This window comes from Diceros bicornis, chromosome 4 (genome assembly GCF_020826845.1).
Source record: "Diceros bicornis minor isolate mBicDic1 chromosome 4, mDicBic1.mat.cur, whole genome shotgun sequence".
NCBI lineage: Eukaryota > Metazoa > Chordata > Mammalia > Perissodactyla > Rhinocerotidae > Diceros > Diceros bicornis.
Genome location: NC_080743.1, coordinates 59,500,616 through 59,523,708, shown reverse-complemented (window position 1 = coordinate 59,523,708; position 23,093 = coordinate 59,500,616). Strand labels below are relative to the sequence as shown.

The 23,093-nt window shown below is 37.6% G+C and overlaps 1 protein-coding gene across 6 annotated transcripts in view; it reads left to right on the top strand.

The window, feature by feature from the left end:
- The window catches only part of GON4L (gon-4 like), a 79,206-nt gene that overhangs the window by 11,717 nt on the left and 44,396 nt on the right, over positions 1–23,093 (top strand). For 5 of the 6 annotated variants that reach the window (XM_058539401.1, XM_058539400.1, XM_058539402.1 and 2 more), the window contains 8 exons: positions 10,736–10,929; positions 11,648–11,722; positions 11,905–11,955; positions 12,675–12,725; positions 13,283–13,378; positions 14,732–14,851; positions 15,454–15,624; positions 20,137–20,329. In XM_058539401.1, the coding sequence (XP_058395384.1) occupies positions 10,736–10,929; positions 11,648–11,722; positions 11,905–11,955; positions 12,675–12,725; positions 13,283–13,378; positions 14,732–14,851; positions 15,454–15,624; positions 20,137–20,329 (951 nt within the window). Of the gene's footprint in view, positions 1–9,085; positions 9,157–10,735; positions 10,930–11,647; positions 11,723–11,904; positions 11,956–12,674; positions 12,726–13,282; positions 13,379–14,731; positions 14,852–15,453; positions 15,625–20,136; positions 20,330–23,093 lie in introns of those variants that run through there. The other variant, XM_058539403.1, reaches the window with a different exon arrangement.

Sequence of the window (23,093 nt, the reverse complement as noted above, 5' to 3'; positions counted from 1 at the left end):
AGTATTTCTTTTTTTATGCTCATGTCAATTTTTCTTTTCAATTTCCAATTGTTTATTGCTAATATATAGAAATATAGTCGATTTTGGTATATTACTATGTCTTGTGATCTTGCTATAAATTCACTTATTAGCTCTGTATACTTTTTTGTAGATTCTTTGGGAATTTCTTTTTTTTTTTTTTTAATTTTATTTATTTATTTCTTTTTCCTCAAAGCCCCAGTAGATAGTTGTATGTCGTAGTTGCACATCCTTCTAGTTGCTGTATGTGGGACTCAGCCTCAGCATGGCCCGAGAAGCGGTGCGTCAGTGCGCGCCCGGGATCCGAACCCGGGCCACCAGCAGCGGAGCGCAAGCACTTAACCGCCAAGCCACGGGGCCAGCCCAGGGAATTTCTTACATAGATACTTATGTCCTCTGCGAATAAAGAATTTTTTTTCTTCCTTTCCAAATTGTGTGTCTTTTCTTTCTCTCTTTCTTCGTCTCCCTGTCACTCCCTCCCTCTCCTGCTCCATCAGTCCCATCTTGCTGTGCCCTGGCTAGGATCTTCAGTACAATGTTGAAGAGAAGTGGTGAGAGCCAGCATCTTTCCTTTGTTCCTGATCCGTTAGGGAAAATGCATTTAGTCTTTCACCATTAAGCTGTAGGTTGTTTATAGCTGTTGTTTATCAGATTGAGGAAGTTTTCTACTGTTCCTAGTTGCTGAGAGTTTTTATCATAAATTGATGTTAGGTTTTGTGAAAAGCTTTTTCTGCATTTATTGAGATTATTTTTTGTTTTTGTTTTTGCTTTTAGTCGGTTGATGTGGTAAATTATATTGATTGATTTTCAAATTTCAAAGCAATTTTGCATTTCTGGGATAAACCATCCATTTTGATTATGATGTGTTACCCTTTTTATATATTGCTGGGTTTGATTTGCTAATATTTTGTTAAGAATTTTTGTGTCTGTGGTTTTCTTTTCTTGTAATGCTGTTGTCTGGTTTTGGTATTAGGGTAATGCTGACCTCATACAATGAGTTGGGAAACGTTCTCTCCTCATCTGTTTTTTTTTTTTGGAAGAGTTTCTGTGAATTGGTATTATTTTTTTCCTTAAATGTGTTGTTGAATGCACCAGTGAAGCCATCGGGGCCTGGAGTTTTCTTTATAGGACGTTTTTAACTATGGATTTAATTTCTTTTAACAGATATAGGGCTATTCAATTATCTGTCTGTTCCTTTTTTTTTTTTTTTTTTTTGCTGAGGAAGATTTGCCCTGAGCTAACATTTGTTGCCAATCTTACTCTTCTTTGCTGAAGATGGTTCACCTTGAGCTAACGTCTGTGCCAGTCTTCCTCTATTTTGTATGTGGGTCGCCGCCCCAGCACGGCCATGAGTGGTATAGATCTGTGCCCAGGAACTGAACCCGGGCTGCCAAAGCGAGGTGCGCCAAACTTAAGTACTGTGCCACCAGGGCTGGCCCAATATCTATTTGGTCTTGAGTGAGCTTTGACAATTGGTATCTTTCAAGGTATTTGTCTGTTCCATCCAAATTGTCAAATTAATTGGCATAAAGTTTTTCATAATATTCCTTTGTTATCTTTTTAATGTCCGTAGGATCTGTAACGATGTCTGTTCTTTTATTCCTGATACTGTAATTTTTGTCTGTCTTTTAATCATTCTGGCTGGAGATTTTTCAATATTGGTCTTTTCAAAGGACAAGCTTTTGGTTTCATTCATTGATTTTTGCTGTTTTCTATTATTTTCTTCTGTCTACTTGCTTTAGGTTTAATTTGGTCTTTTTCTAGTTTCTTAAAGTGGAAGCTTAGGTTACCCACTTGAGACTTTTCTTATTTTCTAATAATAGTATTTAATGTATCACTTTCCCTTTAAACACTGCATTAGCTGTGCCCCACAAATTTTGATATGTTGTGTTTCATTAACTTCAGTTGACAGTATTTCTAATTTCCCTTGGGATATCTTCTTTGACCCATGTGTTATTTAGAAGTGTGTTGTTTGATTTCCAAATATTTGGAGATTTTCTAGCTTTTTGTTCCGATTTCTAATGTTATTCCCTCGAGTTCAGACTATACTTTGTATGATTTCAGTCATTTCATATTTATTGAAGTTTATTTTATGGCCCAGAATATAATCTTTATCAGTAGCTCTTCCATATGTGTTTGAAAAGAATATGTATTCTGTTTGAGGTACACTGTTCTATAAATGTCAGTTAGGTTGAGTTGGTTGGCATTGTTCAGATTGTGTCTGTTTTTACTGATTTTCTTTTTTTGGTCTATTTGTTCTATCAATTATTGAGAAAGGAATATTGAGGTCTCCAACTTTCATTGTGGACTCATCTATATTTCCTTTCAGTTCTTACCTTTTTAGCTCTACATATTTTAAAACTCTGTTTTTAGGTGTATATGCCTAATAACATACATTGATTGGGTTTTGAATGTTAAAACAAACTTGCATTTCTGGGATAAAAATATTTGGTCATAATGTATTAGACTTTCTATATACAGTTGGATTCTATTTCCTAATATATTGTTTAAGGTTTTTGTGCCTTTGTTTATGAGAGATATTGGCTTTAATTTTCCTTTCTTATAATGTCTTTTTCATGTGTTGGTATCAGGGTTTTACTGGCCTTATAAAATGAGTTGGGAAGTTTTCCATCATGGTCTGTTCTCTGGAAGAGTTTATGTAAGACTGGTATTGTTTCTTTCTTAAATGCTTTTAAGAATTCACCAAGGAAGCTATCTAGGCCTGGAGTTTTCTTTGTCAAAGGCGTTTAAGTTATGGATTAAATCTTTTAATAATCATAGGGCTATTCAGATTTCCTATTTCTTTTTGTGTCAGTTTTGGTAAGTTGTCTTTCTCAAGGAATTTGTACACTTTCTCTAAATCGTCAAATTTGTTGATATAAAGTTGTTTATAATATGCTTATTTTGGGATGTCTAAGATTTTTAATGAGGTCTTTTGTGTGTGTGTGTGTGAGGAAGATCAGCCCTGAGCTAACATCCATGCCAATCCTCCAGTTTTTGCTGAGGAAGACTGGCCCTGGGCTAACATCTGTGCCTACCTTCCTCCACTTTGTATGGGACGTCGCCACAGCATGGCCTGACAAGCGGTGTGTTGCTGTGCACCCGGGATCTGAACCCGGGCCGCCAGCAGCAGAGCGTGAGCACTGAACCACTACGTCATGGGGCCAGCCCCTAATAAGGTCTTTTCTTTTTTTTTTTAATTTCTGATTGGAAATTTGTATATTTTTTGTTGTTGATAAGTATGGCTAGAGGTTTATCAATTTTATTAATCTTTTCAAAGAACCAACTTTAGGCTTTCTTTACTTTTTTTTCCTGTTTATGTTTTCAGTTTCATTGATTTCCGTTCTTTATTATTTCCTTCCTAAAATTTACCTAGGGTTTGATTTGTTCTTTTCCAGCTTCTTGTAAAATTTTCAATCCTCTTTTTCTTTTCTAATACATACATTGAAAGTTATAACTTTCCCTCTAAGCATTGCTTTAGCTGCATTCTGCAAGTTTTGATTGGTCATATTTTTGTTTTCACTCATCTTTTTTTTTTTTTTTTTTTGGTGAGTAAGATCAGCCCTGAGCTAACATCCATGCCAATCCTCCTCTTTTTGCTGAGGAAGACTGGCCCTGAGCTAACATCCATGCCGATCTTCCTCCACTTTATGTGGGACACCACCACAGCATGGCCTGACAAGCAGTGCATCAGTGCACACCCGGGATCCGAACCCGGGCTGTCAGCAGCGGAGCTCGTGCACTTCAGCGCTACGCCATGGGGCCAGCCCCCTTCACTCATCTTAGTAGATTTCTAATTTCCATTATGATTTTTTCTTTGACCTATGGATTATTCGGAGATATGTTGCTTAATTTCCAAACATTTGAGGATCTTGCTAGTTAAATTTCTTTATTGATTTCTAGTTTAATTCCATTGTGGTCAAAGGACATATTCTATATGATTCCTTACCTTTGAAAATTGTTGAGACTTGTTTAGCATATGGTCTGTTTCATGTGCCCTTAGAAAGAATGTGTATTTTATGAGTGTTTTAAATATGTCATTTAGGTGAAGTATAATGTTCTATATATGCCTGTAAGGTCAAGTCTGTTAATTATGTTGTTCAGATCTTTTATGCCTTTACTGATTTCTTTGTCTGCTTTGCTGATTGTTTAACGTTTGTTAAAATCTCCAACTATGGTTGTGTCTTTCTCCTTTTTTTTTTATTGTCAACTTTTGTTTTATATATTTAAGCTATATTATTAGGTACATACAAATTTAGAATTATTATATCTTTCTGTTGAATTGACTCATTTAGCACGAAATGATCTTTTTTATCTCTTTATCTTCGTGCCTTAAAGTCTCCTTTGGGGGCCAGCCCCGTGGCTTAGCGGTTAAGTGTGCGCACTCCGCTACTGGCGGCCCGGGTTCGGATCCTGGGCATGCACCGACGTACTGCTTTTCCGGCCTTGCTGCAGCTGCGTCCCACATACAGCAACTAGAAGGATGTGCAACTATGACATACAACTATCTACTGGGGCTTTGGGGAAAAAAAGGAGGAGGATTGGCAATAGATGTTAGCTCAGAGCCTGTCTTCCTCAGCAAAAAGAGGAGGATTAGCATGGATGTTAGCTCAGGGCTGATCTTCCTCACAAGAAAAAAAAAATGTCTACTTTGTATCTGATATTAGTGTATACTTGATATAAATGTTTATATTCTTTTGCTTTCAACCTTGTTTGCATCTTTATATTTAAAGTATATCTCTTATAAATAGCATAGAGTTTTTAAAAAACCTTGTCTGAACATCTTTTCCTTTTAATTAGATTATATACTTAATTTATATTTAATGTAATTTCTGATATAGTTGAGTTTTCTATTTTCCTATCTCTTCTTTGTTCCTTTATTTCTCCTTCTTTTGGCTTAATCAGGTACTTTAATTTTTCTTTATTAGCTTTTTAGTTTTATATTCTTTTATTTTTCCTTTACATGTTACCCTATAGATTAATAATATGCATCTTTGAAATTATTACAATCTACCTTAAATTACTACTTTTACACTTCCCAAACAAAGCAAGAACTTTACAACAGTTTCATTCCATATATTTACTCCTGTCTTTTGTGCTATTGATGTTATATTTTATTTCTTCATATGTTTTAACTCCCACAAGACATTATTATTATTGTTACTATTTTAACCTGTCAATATTCATTTATATTTATGACATAGTTAACCTTTCTGATGTTCTTGGTTCATCCTGAAGTTCTTTGCTTTGCTTTCATCTGGGATCATTTTTTTCATCCTGTAGAATTTCCTTTAGTATTTCTTGTGGACCTGGTCTCCTGTCAATGAATTATCTCGGCTTTTGTTTATCTGGAAAAAAAATCTTAGTTTTGCCTTCATGTTAAAAGATTATTTTCACTGGGTATAGAATTTTAGGTTGCGCTTTTCCCCCTGACACTTTAAGATGTATTCTGTTACATTCTGGTTTCCATTGTTTCTGTTGCAAAGTCAGCTATCAGTTTTGTTGTTACTTTGATAGTGTATCTTTGTTTCTTTGGCTGCTTCTAGTATTTTCTCTGTTTTGCTTTTTAGCATTTTGACTATTATGTGTCTAGTTTGGTTTTCCCTTTTTGTCTGCTTGGGGTTTGTACAGCTGCTTGAATCTGAGATTTGATATCTTTCATGCGTATAAAATAATTCTTGTCAGTATTTCTTTAGATATCACTTCTGTCCCATTCTCCTTCTTTTCTTCTGGCATTCCAATTACATGTATGTTAGATCTTTTTACCATGTCCCATATGTGTTATTATTATTTTTTCTGTATATTCTTTTTATTCTTTTTTCTCTTTATGCTTCAGTTTCTGCTGTTCTGTAGTCTAGTTCACTAATTCTCTGTTTTGCTGTGTCTAATCTGTTAAATCTATCTGTTAAATTTTTAATGCCAATTTAGAACGATGGATTCTGTGTCTTTGGTGAAATTCTCTGTCTTTTCCTTTATTTTCTTGAATGTATTAATCATAATTATTTAAAAATTTTTTATCCAGTATCTGACTCACCTGTAGGTTTTTTTAAATTGTCTTCTCCCCCATTCCTTGTTTTTAGCATTTTGGTTCTGTTTTAGCATGTTACAATTTTTGATTGGATGCTGGACATTGTGGATGAAGAATTCTAGAGGCTTTAGTATTATCTTCCTTCAAAGAGGGTTATGTTTTCTTCTGACAGGCAGATAATTTTAGAGGATCCCCTGAATTCTGCTAAGTGTTGGTTTTATGCTATGTTAAGGCTAGTTTGTTTCAACTTTCTACTTATTCCTAGATTGTAGCCTGTATTCCTAGCGTGTGGCTCTTCTGGGGTTTCAACTCTACTAAGAAAGCTGTAGTGTTTATGAAGACCTTCCCTCCTTTGCAAGACCTGACCTACAACCTCTGTCTTCCGAACACTGTGGAGTGAGAAATTTCTGCATTTGGTCTTCAGCCTCCTAGCTGCTCTCTCCTGCTGAATTTCTTGGAGTTTCATCCTATGCATGCACAGCCTAAGAGTTAAACAGAGTCTTAAAAGGAATTTTAACAGAGACTTTTTTGGCTCACTTTTTCTTGGTTTCCTCTTCTGTGGTGTTTTATCCCTCAGTCTCAGCTGTTTTGGCAGCCCCAAATCTCTGGCGTCGTAGCCAAGCAAGACTGCTGCTTTCAGCTTGGATTCCTTTTATGAGCTTCCTTTCTCTAAAGGATCACAACCCCTTAAATCCTTTCTGTAGGGCTTGTTCTCCAGTGCCTTCAGACTGTTGTATATATTTTATTCTGCTTTAATGTAGTTTTATAGTTGTATATGGTTTTACAGTTGTTTTTGGTGGGAAGGTTTCATCTGATAAAAAATACATTGTCCCGGGTGTGATTTTGACAGGGCTGTTAAGCAACTGTTTTCACATATCAAAGCAACTTTGGTGATTTAGATATTATAGAACCCACCCATATTTTTACTGACTTCACCCACTTTACACTGCATTTTACTTTCAATTTATTAGTTAAATCATTGGATCTACTTCTCAGGGAATATCTAGTTTTTAGCCAACTTCTCCTTTCTCGTGGAAGGAAAAATTAGATTTTCTTCTTTATGTTTTCCAGTCTGATCTGTATAGAGTGGCTTCCTTTTTTAATTTTTAATTTCAGCTCTTTAGAATTCTTAGAGTCAGTGGTATCCCAGTATTTTATTTTATTTTATTTATTTATTTTTTTTTTTTTTTAAAGATTTTATTTTATTTATTTTCCCCCCCAAAGCCCCAGTAGATAGTTGTATGTCATAGCTGCACATCCTTCTAGTTGCTGTATGTGGGACTCGGCCTCAGGATGGCTGGAGAAGTGGTGCCTCGGTGCGCACCCGGGATCCGAACCCGGGCCACCAGCATCAGAGCGCGCGCACTTAACCCCCAAGCCACGGGGCCGGCCCCCAGTATTTTAAAAGTAAGACAAAGGATTAATTCTAAAACAGAACAAGAAATAGTTGAATTATCTGTTCTTTTTTTGTCTGTGCAATGTGTTAGAATTTGAGTGTATCAGATTTTCCTTACAAATACGTATTCCCTGATAAATTCAGCATTAAAATCAGAAATATGTGTGATGTAATTTAGACAATTGAAATGGTTTAACCTCATAGTGGTTGCTTTGATTGCTTGTTTATAAGATAGCTATTCTAAATGAAATTATGCTAACTGATGATTTTTCCATGAAAAAATATTTTCTGCAGTGAATTTTATTTCCACTTTAATTTTGTGATGTTTTCTTCACAATTCATTTAAATTATTTTTCATGTTTCAGTTTTATTAGGGCTAAATGTTTTTCAGTGTATATTTTATTTTATTTATTTATTTTTTGTGAGAAAGATCAGCCCTGCGCTAATATCTGGCAATCCTCCTCTTTTTTTGCTGAGGAAGACTGGCCCTGGGCTAACATCCGTGCCCATCTTCCTTCACTTTATATATGGGACGTTGCCACAGCATGGCTTGCCAAGCAGTGCGTCCGTGCACACCCGGAATCTGAACCTGCGAACCTTGGGCTGCCGCAGCAGAGTGTGCGCACCTAACCGCTTGCGCCACCAGGCCGGCCTCATTCAGTGTATATTTTAAAGCTGTGCTACTCAAAGTGTGGTCTGAGAACCAGTGCTAGTTTGAGAACTGTTTGTTACTGGTTTGAAATAGAATGATTTAGGGAAAGTGAGAGTAAAAGTTTAGAAATGTTGTAACATTTGACATTATGGCTACATTCTTATTTTATTTTATAAAAGTATGAGTCTACAATGGGTTGTTCAAAACTAGTTCTTTGCCACAGATAGTTTGAGAAACATTGTTTTAAAGGACAATTTGATTTCTCATCAACTATATCATATATAAAATTTTATGAATTTTAGCCGCTTCCATTGTAAATTTCCTTTTGTGGCCTTCATTTCTATGAATTTTGGTTACATTTTGTAGATCTAAATTTTGTAAAGGTGATTTATTTTTTTGGTTAATTTTTAGTTAATAACAAACTTTATAGTTTCTACTGTAGCATTAATAGTTTTAATTTGTGTCTTTTCTTTCAAACTTTTTTTTTCCTGGGTCAGTTTTGCAATTAACAGTGTTACTAAAGGGGCCGGCCCTGTGGCTAAGCGGTTAAGTTCCCAGGTTCCGCTCTGGTTTTCTGGGGTTCGCCGCTTGGGATCCTAGGCGCCTACCTACTCACTGCTCATGAAGCCGTGCTGAGACAATGTCCCACATAGAAGAGCTAGAAGGACCCACAACTAGGATATACAACTATGTACTGGGGCTTTGAGGAGAAAAAAAGAAAAAGAGGAAGATTGGCAACAGATGTTAGCTCAGGGCCAGTTTCCTCAAAACAAACAAACAAACAAACAAAAAACAGTGTTACTAACGACGTGATAGGATATGAGTATGAAGCTGAAGCAAAACTTCCTCAGGTGTCAGAAATCCTTTTCTTGTTCTGCAACTACCAGGTCATTGTTAAAATGCTGATAAGGAGGGTCTGGTGGAAGGCAGAAGCCAAGAACTGGCTAGATTGGTTTACATGGGAAAGGATGCAAGAGGGAAGGGAGGGGCAAAGAAAGGAGATGCACGAGTGGTGAAGAGAGAGGAGAGTTTTGGAGTTTATTGAGAAGAGGAGTAAATGAGGTGAGAAGACTTTGGGAAAAGATGTTTACGAAGGTTTTTAGAAAGTTTTGTTGTGTATTTATGCTATGAAATTCCCCTTTTGCTGCTCTCTCAGAAGACCGTTAGTAAAGAGCTTTATCACATTTTGGATACCTCTTAGAGTTTCATATTTCTTTTGCATCTGTTACCTTGTTGAGATACACCTCAAGGCAGCCCACTTTTGTTTAGGTTACATGAATGTAAGATGTGTATGTTTGAATTCTATCTTTTTATTTTCTTAAAAATCATTATCAGAAAAAATTCCATGTCATTAGAAACTCTTTGTAGACGTTTTTTACTTGTTTTTTCCCCCCTGTTGCTTAAAGAGACAATTTTTAATGGCTCAATTACAGTCCAGTGTATGGATGTACCAAAGTTCACTTAGCCATTCATTTAACATTGGACATTTAGGTGTTTTCCATGTTTTTGCTAAAATAATTAATGTTGGAATGAATAACTTGATTTCTAGTCTTTGCATGTCTAATTATTTCCTTAAGAAGAAGAATTATTAGATTGAAAGTTGTAAACATTTATCAAATTCTTCATATGTATTCACAAGTGCAAAAGCAATTGTTTGAAGTTACTAACAATTTTTCACTGAGTAAATACTATCAGGGTGCGTCTTAAAGATCGTAAAATCTTTTTAAATAGAAGGCCCTTTAGATGTTAATCTGCTCTAATCCCATGTTTTCAGACAGTAGCCAACCAAAGTATCAGAGATGAGAACCTTGTTTTGGTGTTGCATGATAATCTACTTCAAGACTTACCAGATTCTAATAATCAAGTTTTTCCTTTTGTTTGGGGGTTATATATGTGCTCCTTTCTTGTAGACTAGAGACACTTTGTCCTCTTTTTTTTTTGTATAATTGAGAGTGGATTTTTTATTGGTTTACTCCTTGTTTTTCTCTTTTCTACACTAAATAGTATAATAATAATAATAATAATGATAACTTGCATTTGCATAATGTTTCATTGGTTATAAATCACCATGATATATGTTATTTCACTTAATCTACATGGCATTCCTGGTGGGCAGATATCTGTATTTTCTTACAAAGGAAAAAAATGAGATTCTATTGCCAAGGTAACCCAGTTAAATTGTAGAACTGGGATATAAACCCAGGGTTTCTGATGCATTATCTGGTCAGTATGGAGTAATAATTAAGACCGCAGATTCTAGAGCTGGAGTGCTTGGCTTCAAAACATGGCTCTGTCATTACTAGCTCTTGGGAAAGTTTCTTAATCTCTCTGCCTCAGTTTCTTCATCTGTACAGTGGGAAAAATAATAGTCCCTACTTCATAGGGTTGTTATGAGTAGTAAATGAATTAATATGTGTAAGGTGTGTAGAAGAGTAACTGACATAAATATTCCGTGAATGTTAGATATTATTGTGACAGTACCATGACCTCCACCGTTACCAACACTACCATATCATAGCCTTCTTTGATTTCCAGGGCCAGACGGCTGGCAGCTTGCTTTTCTTTTACTGCTGGCTTTTTGGGTTAAGTTCCGGGAGCAGTTGTTTTAGAGATTCTATTGATGTTCTTGGTTTATTTGCAGAAGAGCAAGACAATGAAGAAAGTGAGAAAAGGCGAAAAAAGAAAAAGGGTACCAAGAGGAAACGAGATGGAAGGGGCCAAGAAGAAGGGACTTTGGCTTATGACCTGAAGCTGGATGACATGCTGGACCGCACCTTAGAGGATGGCGCCAAGCAGCACAACCTAACAGCAGTCAATGTGCGAAACATTCTTCATGTGAGTAAGACTGGGGCAGCTGTGTAATTGGAATGGAGATTTTTCATGGAAAGCAAATAAAAATACTCAGGAAATTCTTGACTCTTGGTTTGTGAATTACTAATTTTGTGTTACCTGTGGCAAAACATATTACATGTCAAGATAGCTTTCTCTTTGCACTCAGCACAAGTTTGAAATCTGAACACGTCTTAAAGAAGAACTTAATTGGGAAGATAAACCGTTCCTCTGCTTCCTTCCGCTGATTTGATTGTTTATTGTATTGTTTAGCAGATTGGAAGATGATAATGTTCACAGTGGATTTACTCTTTTGTGGGTTGATATGTCTGAAAAGATGCCCAGTTAACAGTTTACAGTACTTTGCACATATGCAAATACTGTTCTTTGATATGTAGCAACACAGCTATTTACAAGCCTTTGTTGTTTATTACTGTTTCTCTTAAGCGTGTAGTTAGTTATCTCAGAATCTCTTTTTATGTGAGCCATTCTTGTTCCTAGTAGCAGCTAATGAGATTGGTCCATTTGTGCTACGTTGTTTGAAGCTGTGTGCTTCTGTCCAAACCTTGCTTCTTTGCTTTCGATTGCCTTGCTTTACCCCAGTCTGAAGCTATTTGAGTAGCTCTCATGTACCCTATATGTATGTCTCGCAGAGTTACAGAGAGATGAGTATTATCTAGATGACACATCTTTGTTGCCTAAAGTGAAATTTCATCTTTCTCAGGAAGTAATCACAAATGAACATGTGGTAGCAATGATGAAAGCAGCCATCAGTGAGACAGAAGATATGCCAATGTTTGTGAGTAGTTGATTGTCATTCTTTTAATGTCATGGACCAGAGCTGTCTGTAAACTGGCTAAGTGTAGGAGGTCACTGGGGAGTTTGTAAATAGTTTGACAGTTGGGGACAAAGTTAGCATCTCAAAACCCAATAATCACATGATGATTTTTATTGACTGTTTTCTTTTCATTTTCTCCTTAGGAGCCCAAAATGACACGCTCTAAACTGAAGGAAGTGGTGGAAAAAGGAGTGGTGGGTGTTCTTTTTTTTCCCTTACTGTTTATTTAGTTTGGTAAATAAGATCAAATTACAGGTTACTTACAGGGCAAAAAATATAGCAGATTGGAGATCTGCTGGTGTGGGGTCCCTCAGGAGTGCTTATTAAAAATGCACATTCTGGGGCTGTCCTGGTGGCATAGTAGTTAAGTTCATGCTCCACTTCGGTGGCCTGGGGTTTGCTGGTTGGGATCCCGGGCGTGGACCTATGCATCGCTCATCAAGCCAGGCTGTGGCGGTGTCCCACATACAAAATAGAGGAAGATTGGCACAGCTGTTAGCTCAGGGCTAATCTTCCTCAGCAAAAAAAAAAAAAAAAAAAAAGGCTACTATCACCTATAGTATCTTGTGTTTGTGTACTATTGTAGTTTACAAGTAATTTTCACATTCATTATTCTATGTGAACCCAAGCTGTGATATAAGTAGGCGAGACAGACGCTCTCCATTTATAGATAATACAGGGTCTTACTAGGTTTAAGGCAGAATTGCTAATGATAGAAATAGATTCTTCTCTCCTTTTCTTCTGTCATGCTCTGACAGGTATTTGAGAGTATACTCTCAGGGATAATCAATACCCCTTGGTCACTGCAGCTGTGTGTTAGGTAGATGGCTCTTTGTGATGGTAAAGAGGAAGTAAAAATGAAAAAGTCTATTTCAGTTAAGAGAACTTAATTATTTATATTCTTTATTGGTAGGTAATTCCAACATGGAATATTTCACCAATTAAGAAGGCCAATGAAATTAAGGTAAACTTGGAAGAGGTAATTCTTATTCTTTTCCACAAAGACTCCTTCAGTTTTGAAACCTAAGTACTTCCTTTCTATTTGTTAACTTTTTTTGGACCTATCTTCTTGCTTTTTTTTTTTTAATTTTTATTTATTTATTTTTCCCCCAAAGCCCCAGTAGATAGTTGCACATCCTTCTAGTTGCTGTATGTGGGACACGGCCTCAGCATGGCCGGAAAAGCAGTGCGTCGGTGCGTGCCCGGGATCTGAACCCCGGGCCGCCAGTAGTAGAGCGTGCGCACTTAACCGCTAAGCCACGGGGCCGGCCCTACCTTCTTGCTTTAGTTGGACCTATCTTCTTGCTTTAATCCCAGCTTTGTTTTTTTCCATTCATTACTCTTAGGTTTGATTCTCATGCTAGGAATCTCTTTAAACCCTGCCTCTTGTATCTTGCTTTAGCAGCTCATTGTGCTCTTAGGATTTTTTTTTCCTGCTTTGCTTTCGTCCCCTTATTTTCCAAATACATATGGTTTGTGTTTCCTATTACTTCATTTCTTTCTATAATTGTACCTATGTAGCCTCCTCAGTTTGTGGACATCCACCTTGAAGAAGATGATTCCTCAGATGAAGAGTACCAGCCAGATGATGAAGAAGAAGATGAGACTGCTGAAGAGGTCAGTGGTTACCCTTGTGAGTGTTAGTTGGTAATACAGAAAAAATTTGGCTCAGTAAGGCAGAGTGATGTCACCTGTTCTGTAGAGAGGATTGAGACAGTTCTTTTTTCTGCTCATTTCTTTGCATAAGTCCAAGACAGTGAGGTGTTTTCTCCTCTTCATACTCCCTTAATTTTCTCACATCTTGTATTATGAAATATAACACACAGATAAATTCAGAACTATGTATAGAATAAAAATATACAGCTTAAATAATTATAAAGCTACTACTCCTCATGAAATTTCCTCCGAAGTCATTAAATATGACATTGCCAGGACACTCCTTATATGCCCTACCTAATCACAGTCACTTCTTGCTATAACTGCTGGATAACCGCTCTCCTGACTTTTTGGTAATTACTTCCTTGCTTTTCTTTATGGTTATATCACCTAAATATGCAGGTCTACATACTATGGTTCAGTTTTTTACTGTTTCTGAACCTGATATAAATGAACCCATAGTGTATGTAGTATTCTTTTGTGTCTGGCTTTTGTTTTGTGAGGAAGATCAGCCCTGAGCTAACATCCATGCCAATCCTCCTCTTTTTGCTGAGGAAGACTGGCCCTGAGCTAACACCCGTGCTGATCTTCCTCCACTTTATGTGGGACACTGCCACAACATGGCCTGACAAGCGGTGAGTAGGTGCACACCCAGGATCCAAACCCGGGCCGCCAGCAGCAGAGCACGTGCACTTAACTGCTACGCCATAGGGCCGGCCCCATGTGTCTGGCTCTTTTTTTGGTTCAACATTAATCCTTTGAGATTCATCTATACTGTTGCTTATAGCTAGAGTTTGTTGATTTTTATCACTGTGTAATATTCTGTTTCTTAATGTATTCTTTTTTTTTTTTATAATTTTATTTATTTATTTTTCCCCCAAAGCCCCAGTAGATAGTTGTATGTCATAGTTGCACATCCTTCCAGTTGCTGCATGTGGGATGTGGCCTCAGCATGGCTGGAGAAGCGGCGCGTCAGTGCATGCCCGGGATCCGAACCCGGGCCGCCAGCAGCGGAGCGCGTGCACCCAACCACTAAGCCACGGGGCCGGCCCTCTTAATGTATTCTTTAACTTGTTTGTAAAAGGATTTTAAACCAATGCCATACAATTTTGCAAAGTTGCAGTCCTGTTGAGGATAGTGATCTGATCCCTGTCCACACCTTCAGAATATTAAAGCTTCTATTTAAATTTTATTTTTCTCTTACTCTGACTAGTTGAATGATTGATATTTTGTGATTGTTCTCTTGAGATACTTCAAACTCAGTGGAATGAGGTAGGGGCATAAATATAAAAGTGAACTGGATTTGTTTTGTAGAGTTTATTGGAAAGTGATGTTGAAAGCACTGCTTCCTCTCCACGTGGGGCAAAGAAATCCAGACTGAGACAGTCTTCTGAGATGACTGAAACAGATGAGGAGAGTAGCATATTATCAGAGGTAAGTATGCATCATATGAAAAAGATAAGTTCGAGATAACTGTATAAGTAGATTATTTAACTGTATAAGTAAATTATTTATCTGTGATGATTCTGAGCTGTCATCCTTTGCCAAAGATGATTCAAGATCAGTAATTATGCCATTATCTTCTCAGTATCTGTGACTGGTTACAACTGTTCAGATTTTAAAGTCCCTTAAGTCAATGAACAGTTAAGAGAAAACTGGAACTCAGTGATAGGCTGAGAGCTTCTGAGTTCTCATTAAGGGGCCAAATATGAGTGACTAGCAAAGTTTCTTTCTTTTCTTCTACCCTTCTCTTCTTTCATACCTGTTTTCTAGTATTGTCCTAAAGCCATTTTTATTAGATTTCCTGCTTTTGGTAACCTAAGTAGCATCCTCTTGGCTTCCTTGGAAGTAGGATGAAACCTAATTAGATTAATTACACGGTACTGCCTTTGTTTTTATGTACGTCTATCTAGATGAGAAGGGAAAGATCACTAGCATATGAAAAATGTGCCTTTCTTTCCCCGCCTTTTTTTTTTCTTTTTTCTTCCCCCTCTCTCTCCCTTCCATTTGTTAATGTAGTTGCCTCTTTTAATCAGGCTGAGAAAGTCACCACACCTGCCATCAGGCACATCAGCGCTGAGGTAGTGCCCATGGGGCCCCCGCCCCCGCCCAAGCCCAAACAGACCAAGGATAGTACTTTCATGGAGAAGTTGCATGCCGTGGATGAGGAACTGGCTTCCAGTCCGGTCTGCATGGATTCTTTCCAGGTAAACATTTATAACTCTAAATCACTGAGAAAGTCAAATGGAGTAATTTAGTTGTTGCTCAAGTTGGGAAGGGAGAGGGGAAGATATTAAATTCTGATATAATAAGTAAGAGTCATGAAATTGTTTGTTTTTGATACTCTATTTGGTTTGTGCTATTTTAATGTAAGAATGGCAGCTCCTAAGAAGGAATAGGGTGTGTGACAGAGAGCATTTTTAAATGTGGAACATAGGAACAAACTTCAGCCAGATTCCCCAAATATTAACCTTGGCTACAATTGCTTTATCATTTTCGCCCTATACACATATTTTTTTTTTCGTGAATCACTTTAGAGTATGTTACAGTCATGATGCTCTTTTTTTTTTAATTTTATTTATTTATTTTTTTCCCCCAAAGCCCCAGTAGATAGTTGTACATCATAGTTGCCCATCCTTCTAGTTGCTGCATGTGGGACGCGGCCTCAGCATGGCCAGAGAAACGGTGTGTCGGTGCGCACCCGGGATCCGAACCCAGGCCGCCAGCAGCGGAGCGCACACACCCAACTGCTAAGCCACGAGGCTGGCCCTCATGATGCTCTTTTAGACGTAAATACTTCAGTGTGTATTTCCTAACAATGAGGATATTTGGTTATGAAAATAAGGATACAGTAATATCCAATCTATTAAAGTCGTTATTTAGATTTTACCAATTATCCCAATAACATCCTTTATAGCAAAGGAAAAAAATTTTTTTCCTGATTCAGGATCCAATCCAGGATTGCATGTTGTATTTAGTTATCTTGTCTCTTAGTCTCTTTTAATCTGGAACAGTTTCTCATTCTTTCTTTGTCTTTCATAACCTTGACATTTTTTTTTTTTTAATTTTTTATTTATTTTTTTCCCCCAAAGCCCCAGTAGATAGTTGTATGTCATAGCTGCACATCCTTCTGGTTCCTGTATGTGGGACACGGCCTCATCATGGCTGGAGAAGCGGTGCGTCGGTGCGCGCCCGGGATCCGAACCCGGGCCGCCAGCAGCAGAGCGCACGCACTTAACCGCTAAGCCACGGGGCCGGCCCGACCTTGACATTTTTTAACCAGGTAGACCAATTAGTTTACAGAATGTTCCTCAATTTTGATTTTTCTGATATTTCCTCATAATTAGCTTCAGCTCATGCCCTTTTGGCATGAATACCACAGAAGTGATATGTCTTTTTTCAGTTAATCATATCAGAAGGCACATGACATCTGTCATGTTAATTTTGATTAAGGTGGTGTTTGCTTGATTTCCTTACTGTAAAATTATTATTTTTTCATTTCTAAATTAGTTTGTATCTTATGGGGATATAGATATACTTGAGGCCAAACATCTTTTTACCTCCTAATTTTAGCATCCATTGCTTATTGCTTGAAACAGTTATTACTATGCTCATTGTGAAATGACGACTTTCTAAATTCCATCATTTAACCAGTTCTTTTTAATGTTCTAAGTTTTCCCCACCAGTCTTGTATGTCAATGAAAAATGTTTGTCCCGAAATTTAAAAACAGAATATTGAATGGAGCAGCTCTGAAAGGGTCGTTTAATTTAATCACCCTGCTTTGGAGTGAATAAATACTAGTGTTTAGGGGTAATAGTGTTTTATATAACTGTTTATTCATACACGTACTGAATGATTGAAATTGGGGCATAACAGTTGTATGAGATGGAAAAGGTCTTTGCTCTTGGAGCTTATAGTCTATTGGAGAGAGAGACCATAAACACATAAATGGGGCTGGCCCTGTGGCTTAGTGGTTAAGTGCGCACGCTCCGCTGCTGGTGGCCCAGGTTCGGATCCCGGGCGTGCACCAACGCACCACTTCTCCGGCCATGCTGAGGCCGTGTCCCTTATACAGCAACTAGAAGGATGTGCAGCTATGACATACAACTATCTACTGGGGCTTTGGGGGAAGAAAAAATAATAAATAAAATTAAAAAAAAAAAACCACATAAATTATTTTAGATAGTGGTAAGTACTATAAAGTAAATAAGAACAAGGACATAAGGTAGTGCCTATCAGAGTACTTTACATGGGATGATCAAAAAAAACCTTGAGGAGGTGACATTTAAGTGAGATATGAATGAGAATGAGCCAGACATCTAAAAGATTTGGGGAAAAAGTGTTCCATGTAGAGGAAACAACACATTCAAGTCCCTAAGATGGGAACAGTTTTGTCATGTCAAAGGACAGAAACTAGCTGAAGCATAGTAATGAATCATGGGAGAGAGTAGTAGGGGTGAGATCAGAAAGCTAGGCAAGAGCTAGATCATGAGGGTCTTGGAAAACCATGATAAGGAGTTTAGATTTTATTTTTAACGTGTCAGAAAGCTTTTTGTGATATTTTCTGATTAATGTTAAAAATTTCTTTTTGGTTAAGGTGTAGGAAATGGGCTATAGGAGAGCAAGAAACAGAGAAATCTGTTAGGAGATTGTTGCAGTAGGAAGAACTTCCTAACTTGATCTACAGATTCAGTACAATCCCTATACAAATCCCAGCTGCTTTTTTTCACAGAAATTGACAAACTTATCCTAAAATTCATATGGAAATGCAAGGGACCCACAATAGCCTCAACAATCTTGAAACAGAACAAAGTTGGAGGTCTGCACTTCCTGATTTCAAAGTTACAGTAATCAAGACAGTCTGGTACTGGCATAAGAATAGACATATAGATCAATGGATCAGAATTGAGAGTCCAGAAGTAAACCCTTACATTTACGGTCAGTTGATATTTGATAAGTGTGCCAAGACCAATTAATGGGGAAAGAATAGTCTTTTCAACAAACGGTGCTGGAACAGCTGGAAATACACATGCGCAAATATAAAGTTGGACCCTTACTTCACACCACACACAAAAATTAACTCAAAATAGATGAATTGACCTAAATGTAAGAGCTAAAACTCTTAAAAGAAAACATAGGAGTAAATCTTTGTGACCTTTGCTTAGGTGATAGTTTCTTAGATATAACACCAAAAGCACAAGCGACAAAAAAAAATAGATACATTGGGCCTCATCAAAATGAAACACTTTTGTGCTTCTAAGGATACCATCAAGAAAATGAAGACAATCCACAGAATGGGAGAAAATAATTACAAATCGCATATCCAATAAGGGACTTGTATCCATAATATATAATAAACTCTTTTTATAACTCAACTACAAAAAGACAACCCAATTCAAAAATGGGCAAAGGATGTGAATAGACAGTTCTCCAAAGAAGATATACAGATGGTCAATAAGCATATGAAAAGATGCTCAACATCGTTAGTCATTAGGAAAATGCAGGTCAAAACTACAAGATACCATTTCATACCTGTTAGGATGGCTATAATAAAAAAATGATGGACAATAGCAAATTTTGGCAAGGATTTGGGGAAATGTAGAATCCTCATATGTTGCTGGTGGGAATGTAAAATGGTGGAGCCACTTTGGAAAATGGTTTGGTGGTTCCTCAAAAAGTTAAACATAATTACCATATGACCCAGCAGTTCCACTGCAAGAGAATTGAAAACATATGTCCATGCGAAAATGTGTATGCAAATGTTCATAGCAGTGTTATTCATAATAGCCGCCAAATGGAAACAACCCAAATTTTCTTGAACGGATAAATAGATAAGGCAACCGTGGTATATCCGTATAATGGAATATTATTGTGCAATAAAAGGAATGAGGTACTGATATATGCTATAAAATGGATAAACTTTGAAAACATGCTAAGTAAAAGAAGCCAGAGACAAAAGGCCACGTGTTGTGTGATTCCATTTATCTAAAATGTCCAGCATAAGCAAATCCTTAGAGACAGAAAGTAGATTAGTGGTTATTAGGGACTGGGAGCAAGGGAGAATGGGGAGTGACTGCTAATGGCAATGGGATTTCTTTTTGGGGTGATGAAAATCTTCTAGAATTAGATAGTGGTGATGGTCACACAACTCTGTGAATATAGTAAAATCCACTCAATTATACACTTTATTTATTTATTTTTTTTTTGTGAGGAGATCAGCCCTGTGCTAACATCCGCCAATCCTCCTCTTTTTTTTTTTTTTTTTTTTTGCTGAGGAAGACGGCCCTGGGCTAACATCTGTGCCCATCTTCCTCCACTTTATATGGGACGCCGCCACAGCATGGCTTGCCAAGCAGTGCGTCGGTGCGCGCCCGGGATCCGAACCAGCGAACCCCGGGCCGCCGCAGCGGAGCGCACGCACTTAACCGCTTGCGCCACCGGGCCGGCCCCTCGATTATACACTTTAAATTGGTGAATTTTATCGTACGTAAATTATATCTCAATAAAGCTGTTATAAATGTTCCTGAAATGTTGGTTTTAAAACTGATGTCATTGTCCTTAAAGTTTCTCAGACAAAGAATAATAAACCCAAATTGTTCAGAGAAGAGACTTTGTTGGTTTGAGCTAAGAAGAGAAGCACACAGGACATGATGAGGTTTGGAGAATTTGAAAGCATTAGGCATTCTGTGACATGTTTTTATCCTTCTCCATTGGCTAGCCCATGGATGACAGTCTCATTGCATTTCGAACCCGCTCTAAGATGCCTCTGAAAGATGTTCCCTTGGGGCAACTAGAGGCAGAGCTCCAAGCTCCAGACATCACCCCAGACATGTATGACCCCAATACAGCAGATGATGAGGACTGGAAGATGTGGCTGGGGGGACTCATGAATGATGATGTGGGGAATGAAGGTAAGTGGTTTTGTTTACATTTATTATCTACTCTATTATCTCTATGGTAAAATTTTCATTAGTTAGAAGCTTAAAGGCGTGTTTTTGGTTAATTGAATTTAATTTTGTATCTATCTGACAATTTACTTTAAGTCAGTGGTTAAACCTCCTCTCCTTTTTTGGTTAAGAATCTTTTGAGGAATCTTTTGAATGCTAAGAATCCTCCCCTGATTTCATGAGAGTGCATTGATTCACTCAAAGATTATTGTGTTAGTTAAGGTTCTTTATGATACAAGTGAAAGCATCCTAACTCTCACATGCTTATGGTCAGACTTTGGGAAGAGCAGAAAAACCTGCAGTGGAATTGAGGCACTGTTAAGACCTTCCTTCCCTCTCCCCCAGCTGTCATCTCTACTTCTTTTTTGTTAGTCAACTCCATTTGGTACCCTGTTTTTTCCTACAAGGCTGGAACTATGGTCATAAACACACCATTTACTTCTTGCTTTGTTCCCACATCAAAAGGACTCTCCACGGGCCGGCTCCGTGGCTTAGTGGTTGAGTGCGCGCGCTCTGATGCTGGCGACCCGGGTTCGGATCCCGGGCGCGCCCCAGGGCACCGCTTCTCCGTCCAACCCGAGGCCGAGTCCCACGTACAGCAACTGGAAGGATGTGAACCTATGACATACAACTATCTACTGGGGCTTTGGGGGGAAAAAAATGAATAAATAAAATCTTTAAAAAAAAAAAAAAGGACTCTCTTCTACATGTTCCAGTTTGAAAAATCCAGGGGAGAGGCTGGCTTGGTGGCGCAAGCAGTTAAGTGTGCGCGCTCCGCTGCGGTAGCCCGGGGAGTTCGACAGTTTGGATCCCAGGTGCTGTGCACTGACACACTGCTTGTTGAGCCATGCTGTGGCGGCGTCCCATATAAAGTAGAGGAAGATGGGCACGGATGTTAGCTCAGGGCCAGTCTTCCTCAGAAAAAAGAGGAGGATTGGCGTCAGATGTTAGCTCAGGGCTGATCTTCCTCACACACACAAAAAAGAGAAATCCAGGGGAAAAACTCAGAAGGGCTTGGTTTGATCACATGCGCGCTCTGTTGGCATCGCATGGGGTTGATAAGGAGACTCTTTCAGCATAGAGTCCTGTGATTGGCAGCACCTCGTAGAACAATGTGATTGGAGTAGGCAGTTACCTAAAAGAAGTGATGATGATTCCAGAAGTGGGGAAGTATTGATCAGACAAAAAACAATGCTGACTACAGGCATACATGGTGTAAGAATCCCTACTGTAATCCTTATTTGTTTTAGAATATAAGTAAAAGTTCTTACTTTAATACAGTGAAATAAACATTATTAAAGTTGTCTTTGGTGATTTTTTTTAAGTGTACTGTAGTGGAAATCAGGCATCATTCATCATTTTGTACAAAAAATTTCTCTAGATTTAGAAGTATAGAAGATTGACTTAGTTTGTAGTGATTCCACATGTTGTCACATTCTTTTTATGGAATCAGGGCGATTTTGTTATTATTGTTTCCTTTTGACTCCCTTGAGTGGGGAGTGACCAGAATATTCTTATTAGTTGTGTTGTAGAAGACTCACACTTTTTTAAAAAAATGTGTGTAACTGAACCAAGGTCAGGGTCTTACTTGCATTTTTATGTGAACAGAGTCATCCACTATCTCACTTTAATCTGTAGCCAAATTCATTCCTCCTATTTCTGGATCGGATCATGTCCTATCAAATCTAATTATAGCCAACTTGCAGAGCACATCTTTATTCTTTTCCCTGTCTTCTAAAAACCATAAGATTTATGTGTTGAAAAGAATAGTGGTTTAAGATAAATAAGAGAACACAATAGTTTGGATGGGAATAGACTGAGTAAATATTTGGGTAGGTAAGGCTAGGAATAAGTCAGGATAAGTGAATGAAAGAAAATAAGTCCTTGGATGTACCTTATAAAGCTATTAATAATTATATTTTATGTATTTGGCAAATGTTTATTGAGTACTTTCCTTTTACAAGGCATTGTGCTAGGATCTATGAGAGATAAAGGAGCATAATCATTTTGTCAGGGAGTACAACATCTATGAATGGTGCCTGCTCCATTGTTAGATGCACAATACATTTTAGACGAATGAAGTTGAATAAACTCAGGTACACCATAAAAGGGGCATAAATGCTGTTCTAACCTCTTAGAAGAGAAAGAAAAAATTCTTGTTTAGGATGATCGGAGACAGCTATATGAAAGAAGTGGTAATTGAGATGGACCTTTGAAAGATATTTAACAACAGTGACACTGAGGAGAGAAGGCAGTTGGGTAGAAGTGACATGAGATAATATGTACTATGGGTTCTGTAGGATATATCCTCCCAAAAGTTTTCTCTTATTTTCTGTATTATAAGAGTAATATAAGCTTGGTGTAAAGAAATCAAATATTGTATTAAGAAAACTATTAAAGCCCCTTTCCTTAATTACAGTTTCTTGCCCCAGAGGGATCATTGATAATAGTTTGCTGTGCGTCTCTAAAGAGTTTTCGAATACGAAATTACCTTTTGGTTTTCTATGTTAATGTGGCATTAGGAAGAATTTAGAAAAGACATAGAACAAGAAACAAATTGGTTTGAATTTTACCATTTTTCTTTTCCACTCACCCTTTATGGCAGAAGTGCTGGTAAGCGACAAAATGCACAAACTCGTATGAAGGAGAAAACGATGAAATTTGAAGCTGAGTCATTGACATACAAACTGGAGAATCAGTTCCTTAATAATCAACAACTGATATATCA